Source organism: Sturnus vulgaris, chromosome 30 (assembly GCF_052056855.1).
Source record: "Sturnus vulgaris isolate bStuVul1 chromosome 30, bStuVul1.hap1, whole genome shotgun sequence".
NCBI classification, from domain to species: Eukaryota; Metazoa; Chordata; class Aves; order Passeriformes; family Sturnidae; genus Sturnus; species Sturnus vulgaris.
This window is the reverse complement of record NC_142272.1, coordinates 5043763-5051350: the sequence shown is the minus strand read 5'-3', so window position 1 is coordinate 5051350 and position 7588 is coordinate 5043763. Positions and strand designations below refer to the sequence as shown.

Here is a 7588-nt window from a genome sequence, read left to right as displayed (position 1 = left end):
TGAGAGAGGTGTCACAGAGACACTGCCCAGCCTTCTCAGCATCCCTGACTCCAAAGGCCTTTTCCACATCCCTCAGCTCCTGGTCAGTGCCCAGAGCACAGCACAACCCTGTCCAGGTCCTCAGGGTGGTTCAGAAGGGAGGCACCTCTGATTTCTTCCCAAAAACCTACCATTCCAATTGTCTCTCTATGCAGTCCTTAGCTGCCTTGAATATTTTTTCCTGGAACATCCCTGCCAGAATGTTTCTTTCTATGCAATCTTAACTACAACCCAGTAATTAATTCAGGTGTTTTCCCAGACTGTAGTGGCCTCAAGGCACTGCTTGTGCCACCAGAACTGTGCCACCCCTGAGTGCTGATGATGGTGTTTGTGCTCACTGGGGTTCATCTCCCCCCACACACACGATGCACTGCTGAAATCTCCTCAGTACAGAGCAAACATGGTCTGCTGGCCTGGTCACTCGGTGTCCCTCCCTGCAGGGACAAACAACCTCGTGCAGCTGGGGGAGAGGCCAGTGCTGGGTGTGGTGATTGCAGGGGCTGGTGTGGGACAATTGCCCTGGGGCACCTTCCCAGGCTGTGCCCAGAACAAAGACACAGCCCAGGCCCTGCCCTGCTGCTCCCTCAGGTCCATCCCAGGAGCTCTGGCTGTGCCAGGACACTGCTGTGTGCCCCCTGCACACTGCCCCTCTGTCCCAGGCACTGGGCTTTGCTTGGCCAGGGCATTCCTGGAGCACATTGCTGACAGCAGCTCTGGAGGACAGCAAAGCCTTCCGCCCTGCCCTCAGGAGATGCCCTTTGCTGATGGAGCTGCTGTGCTGGAGCCCAGCTGTGTCCCAGCAGTGCCCATGGCCTGTCCCTGCCTGTGGGCACAGCAGGGACACGCAGCAGGACAGTGACCAAGCTGCCAGAGCACTGCGGCCTCACAGCCACAGAAGGGCTGGCAAGGAGAGGGTGGAGCTGGAAAGAGCAGATGTGGGAAGAGCCAGGGCCATTGTCCCTGGCTGTGCTGCTGTGCTGGGAGTCTCTTCCCTCCACCTCTGCCCACAGGCACTGCCCTGCAGAGACAGAGAAGGGCTCAGGAAGGATCCTCGATATTGAGGACAAGGCATGCACCTGTTTTTATTTAAATGCACAGGGAACAGACCTCTTGAATGTTTTTGTCTTTCAAAAAAAGGGTAGATATTAATGTAGTGTCATGATCCGCTATTAATGCAGAGCAAGGGTCGTGATGGTTCTTTTGATCTCAAAGGTGCAAACAGGCAAAATGCAGAGGACAAAATCAGTTTATTCAACAACAGCAATGCATTTCATCAAATGCCAACAATTCAGTTACGGTAAAGGGGAGAGGTATAGGAAACAAAATACAGAGAGAGAAAAAAGGAAGGGGATAGGAAAAGAGCTACCAACAGATGAGATGGACGTCCTCACGGGTCATCCCATAGACGAGTCTTCATCAGTGGAGAGATCTCAAAGGGTCTTTCCCAGAGGGTCGCTCTTTTATAGTCCTTCTCCAAAGCGAGGGGCCTCTGGCCAAGAGGTGGGGAGATTTATGGACCATTGTGTGGTGCTGCAGGAGACAGGTACGGACAAGCAGTCCTCAGTTGGTACAACACAGTCTCTGGTTGGTGCCACAACAGCACAGTCCAGTGAACACAATACACCAGCACACAGTCACAAGCATCCACCTTGACCAGGCCAGTAAACCATTGTTGGGAGTCAGCCTGGGTGGGGGTCCTCGAGGTCTCCTTGCGACGGTCGGGAGGCAAAAATCGAGGGAAACATCAGACCTACCCTTACAGATGGAGACACTTCAAGAAAGAAATCATGAATGAGCAGAAGGAGCCTGTCCCAGTGTGCCAGAAGTGAGCTAGTGAGGAAAATGACTGGCCTGGCTGGGTATGGAGCTTTTTCCAGGCATTCGGGGAAAAAAGAGGTTGCATCACCTTTGGACAGAGGTGCAGGCAACTCAGGAAGTGTTTAAGGATGTACTTAGATCATGCAGAAAGAAAATGAGAGAAGTAAAAACTCAATTAGGACTTAACCTGGCCACTTCTGTGAAAAATAATAGAAAATATTTCTATAAATAAATTATTAGCAAACCATGGGACAAGGAGAATCCAAGCTCTTTATTGGATGCTGTGGGGAATATAGTAACTGAAGATGAGCAAGAAGACTGAGCTGCTTAACCCATTCTTTGCCACAGTTTCGAACAATAAGCCAGGATATCCTCAGGACAAGTGTTCTCTTGAGCTGGGAGATGGGGACAGGGAGCAGAACAGAGCCCCTGTAATCCAGGAGGAAGCAACTGGGGACCTGCTGAGCCACTCAGATGCTCACAGGTGTCTCTGGACCAGGTGGGATCCATCCTAGGGGGATGAGGGAGCTGCTGGATGAGCTCCCCAAGCTACTCTCAATCATTTCTCATCAGTGCTGGCTCAGCAGGGAGGTGCCAGAGGACTGGAGGTGCCAATGTGAGCCCATCCCCAAGAAGGGCTGGAAGGAGGATGTGGGGAACTGCAGGTCTGTCAGTGTGACCTGGGTGCCTGGTGAGGTGATGGAACAGATCACCTTGAGTGCCATCACAGGGCACCTCCAGGATGGCTGAGGGATCAGAGGCAGCCAGCGTGGATTTCAATATCTGCATTGATGATCTGGATGAGGGCATTGAGTGCAGCATCAGCAAATGTGCAGATGGCACCAAGCTGGGTGTGAGTGTGGATGTGCTGGAGGGTAGGAGGGCTCTGCAGAGGGACTGGACAGGCTGGATCCAGGGCCCAAATCCAACAAGGTGAGGTTTAACCAGACAAAGTGCCAGATCCTGCACTTTGGTCACAACAACCCCTGCAGTGTTACAGGCTGGGGACAGAGTGGCTGGACAGCAGCCAGGCAGAAAGGGACCTGGGGGCACTGATGGACAGCAGGCTGGACATGAGCCAGCAGTGTGCCCAGGTGGCCAAGAAGGCCAATGGTTTGTGGCCAGGATCAGGAATGGTGTGGCCAGCAGGAGCAGGGCAGTGATTGTTCCCCTGTGCTCAGCACTGGTTGCCCAGCACCTCGAGTGCTGTGTCCAGTTCTGGGTCCCCAATTTAGGAAGGACATGGAGGGGCTGGAGCGTGTCCAGAGAAGGGCAACAAGGCTGGTGAGGAGTGTGGAACAGAAGTCCTGTGAGGAGTAGCTGAGGGAGCTGGGGATGTTTATCCTGGAGAAGAGGAGGATCAGGGGAGACCTCATCACTCTCTACAACTCCCTGAAAGGAGGGTGCAGCCAGGTGGGCTCTTGGCCCAGGGAAAAGTGACAGAACAAGAGGACGCAGCCTTAAGCTGTGCCAAGGGATATTTAGGTGGCAGCTTAGGAAATATTCTTCACAAAAATAGGTGATTGGGCATTGCAATGGGCTGCCCAGGGAGGTGGGTGAGTCACTGTCCCTGGAAGCATTTAAGAAGGTCTGGATAGGGCACTGAGTGCCATGGTCTGGGTGACAAGGTGGTGTTGGGTCACAGGTTGGACTTGATGAACTCAAAGGTCTTTTCCAGCCTAGTTAATTCTGTGATTCTGTGATGAATGTGACACTACAGAGACCCAGGCAAGCAAGGGGCCATTGTGACACTGTGGGGCTAAATGGAACCAAGGTCCATTGATGGCTTTGGGTCATTGTGGAACCACGGACGCCACAGGGACACAGTGGGCTTTGTTGAACCAAGGGGCCATTGCTACACTGCAGGGACTCATGGAACTAAGGGAACAATTTTGACATCTAGGTGACCCCTGGAACTAAGGGCCCGCTGTGATACTGCAGGGCCTCATGTACTCAGACACCACGGGGACACTGACACTGCAGGGTGTCAGGGCACCAAGAATCCATTGTGACACTGCAGGATCTTGTGTCACCAGGGCTCCATTGTGACACTGTGCAAACAAGGAGTCCGTTGTGACACAGTGGAACCTCGGGTAACAATGGGGCCATGGTGACACTGCAGGGCCCCATGGAACCAAGGGGTCAGTGTCACTCTTTGGGGCCTCATGGAACCTCAGAGACCACTGTGACACTGCTGGACCTTGTATAACCAAGGTGCAACTGTGGCACTGCGGGGCCCAAGGATCCAAGAGACGTTGCGAAACCAAGATGTTCCATGGGACCAAAGGGATATTGTGTCACTGGGAGGACTCATGGAATCATGGAGACCATTGTGATACTCTAGGGACTCATGGAACAGTGGTGAAACCAAGTTGGCGGGGGAGTGTTGATCTGCTGGAGGGTAGGAGGTATCTGCACAGGGATCTGGACAGGCTGGATACAGGGCCCAAATCCAATAAGGTTGAGTTTAACCAGTCCAAGTGCCGGACCCTGAACATTAGCCACAACCATCCCTGCAGTGCTACAGGCTGGGGACAGAGTGACTGGACAGCAGCCAGGCAGAAAGGAACCTGGGGGCACTGATGGACAGTAGGTTGGACATGGGCCATCAGTGTGCCAGGTGGCCAAGAAGGCCAATGGCTCCTGGCCTGAATCAGGAATGGTGTGGCCAGCAGGAGAAGGGCAGTGATTCTTCCCCTGTGCTCAGCACTGGTTGGGCAGCACCTCGAGTGCTGTGTCCAGTTCTGGGTCCCCAATTTAGGAAGGACATGGAGGGGTTGGAGCATGTCCAGAGAAGGGCAACAAGGCTGGTGAGGGGTCTTGAGCACAAGTCATGTGACGAGTGATTGAGGGAGCTGGGGATGTTTATCCTGGAGAACAGGAGGTTCAGAGGGAACAAGGTGGTGTCAGAGCACAGGTTGGACTCGACGATTTACAAACTCTTTTCCAGCCTGGCTGATTCTGTGATTCTCTGAAACCACCCCTGGAGCAGTTGCAGGATGAGCCCTGGGCCTCCTCTTCACAAGGTCCAGCAGCCCAGGTCCCTCAGCTTCTCCACACAGCCCCAAAGCCCATCCTGTCAGTCCTGCAGAGCCTCTCCAGCCCCTCCTCATTGCCCACAACAGGGAGCCCCACACCCAGACACAGCAGCCCAGATGTGCCCCCTGGCCTGTGGTGTCTCTGGCAAGGGAGCAGCACGAGGCACTGCAGGACACTGCAAACAATTCCTGAAGCACTTGGAGGATGATTCTGCTCCTTAGGAGATGTTCTCATGATGCTAGCTCAGGAACTGAAATGGGGAGTGGGGCCAGAGAGGAAAGGGCAAACAAGGATGGGCTGTTTACAGAGGAAGGAACAAGGATGGGCAAGGATGGGCAGCCCTGGCTGTGAGCAGCAATGTCTGCAGTGGGACAGGAAACTCACAGCTGATGGGAGCAAACTTTCTGGCTGACTTCAGAGGCCACAACAAAGCTGAGTGGTTTCCCTGCCGGCCCTCAGCCCTTGCTGGCCCCAGGGGCTGATGGCATTTGTGCTCACTCACCTCCATGTCCCCACAGCAGCACCATGGGGGTGCTGAGCCTACTGTGTGCAATGCAAACAGGGGCTCCTGAGCCAGTGCTGCCGTGTGTGTGCCTGCAAGGATGCGGCTCCTGTGTGAGCTGGGGGAGAGGCCAGGGCTGCAGAGGGGGGATGTTGTTGGCAGGTGCATGAGGACGCTCTGGGACGCTGCCCTGGGGTGTCCAGCACAGTGGGGATGGATCAGCCCCTGCTCTGCTGCTCCTTGCCAGGGTGTCCCCCTTGCAGGGAGCTTGCAGAGCACCAGCCATGCTGTTTGCCCCCAGCCTGCCCACGGCCAGCCTGGGGCTGCTCCTGGGGCTTTTCTGTGCTCAGCATTGGGCTGGCCAAGTGTTGTGGAGAGAGCCTGGCCAAGGAGCCTGGAGCCCCCAGGCCCTGGCCTGAGGCGTCAGCGCTGCCCCAGCAGTGCCCATGGCCTGTCCCTGCTGCAGCCCCAGCACTGCCACCCCCAGGGCTGTGCCCGGCCCCCAGAGCACTCAGGCCCTGCAGCAACACGAGGGCCAGGAGGGCAGCGGGGCAGTGGCACGGGAGCAGCACTGGCAACACCAAGTGCTGCTGCTGCTGCTGGGCACAGCTGCTGTGCCAGCACTGATCTGCCCCAGCTCTGCACACAGACATTGCTGCTGCAGCTCTAGAGAAGGGAACAGAAGGGGCATCTCTGGAGAAAACTTTCCTCTAAGATTCTTTAGTTCATTTAATGCCGTAGAGGACACAACTCCTCATTGACACAGTCTCTGGGTCACCGTAAAGGTGGAAAAACTTAAAATGAAATATGGCACAAGCAATGTCATTTCTTTGTGGTATATAGTGAGAAACTCAAACATAGGAAAAGAAAGAACAAACCAACAACCAAACCAGCAAGAACAATCAAATATGACTTTTATTACAAGTGATTGCAGAAAACGGCCAGCAGTTTAATGTTCCTGAAACCATCCAGTCATCAGTCTCCACATTGCAGCCTTGAGCTCCTGGTTCCTCAGGCTGTAGATGAGAGGGTTCAGGGCTGGAGGCACCACTGAGTACAGAAATGACAGGGCCAGATCCAGGGATGGGAAGGAGATGGAGGGGGGTTTCAGATAGATAAATGTGGCAGTGCTCACAAACAGGAAGACCACAGCCAGGTGAGGGAGGCAGGTGGAAAAGGCTTTGTGCCTTCCCTGCTCAGAGGGGATCCTCAGCACAGCCCTGAAGATCTGCACATAGGAGAAAACAATGAACACAAAACACCCTAATGCTAAGCAGGTACTAACAGAAAGAAGCCCAAACACCCTACGGCTATAGTGTGAGCAGGAGAGCTTGAGAATTGGGGGGATTTCACAGAAGAACTGGCTGAGGGCATTGCCCTGGCACAGGGGCAGGGAAAATGTATTGGCCGTGTGCAGCAGAGTAGTGAGAAAGCCACTGGCCCAGGCAGCTGCTGCCATGTGGGCACAAGCTCTGCTGCCCAGGAGGGTCCCATAGTGCAGGGGTTTGCAGATGGACACGTAGCGGTCGTAGCACATGATGGTCAGGAGATAATACTCTGCTGAGATAAAGAACAGAAAGAAAAAGGCCTGAGCAGCACATCCTTCATAGGAGATGTGTCTGGTGTCCCAGAGGGAATTGTGCATGGCTTTGGGGACAGTGGTGCAGATGGAGCCCAGGTCGCTGAGGGCCAGGTTGAGCAGGAAGAAGAACATGGGGGTGTGCAGGTGGTGGCCGCAGGCTACGGCGCTGATGATGAGGCCGTTGGCCAGGAGGGCAGCCAGGGAGATGGCCAGGAAGAGGCAGAAGTGCAGGAGCTGCAGCTGCCGTGTGTCTGCCAATGGCAGCAGGAGGAAGTGGCTGATGGAGCTGCTGTTGGACATTTGCTTTGTCTTGGCATGGGGATCTATAAAAAAAGTAATAATGGAATAGTTCAGTTTGGAGAGGATTTTAAATATCCCAGCCCAGCCTGGTGGCACTTTCCCCCCACTGCCTGCCCAGGGCTCTGCTGCCTGGAGCTGTCCCTGCCAGAAGCTGTTTCCCTGTGCCCAGGGCTGGGCCCTGCCAGTGCTGCCAGAGCCCAGCCCAGCCCTGGGGGCTCAGCTCTGCCCTGCAGACCCCTCCCAGCACAGGGCACTGCCCAGGGCCAGCTCTGACTTTGCTGGCTCCGATGGCTACATCACAGCAACTC

The 7588-nt window shown here is 54.8% G+C and overlaps 1 protein-coding gene across 1 annotated transcript; it reads right to left on the bottom strand.

Moving 5' to 3' along the window:
- Window positions 1-6347: 6347 nt before the first annotated feature.
- Window positions 6348-7280, bottom strand: LOC148220885 (olfactory receptor 14J1-like). The gene has a single exon (XM_088180892.1). It carries the CDS (start codon window positions 7278-7280, stop codon window positions 6348-6350), a length of 933 nt encoding a protein of 310 aa, XP_088037018.1.
- Between the last annotated feature and the right edge of the window lie 308 nt (window positions 7281-7588).

Coding starts and splice junctions, on each gene's coding strand:
- LOC148220885 (XM_088180892.1), bottom strand. CDS start 7,280: ATGTCCAACAGCAGCTCCATCAGCCACTTCCTCCTGCTGCCATTGGCA.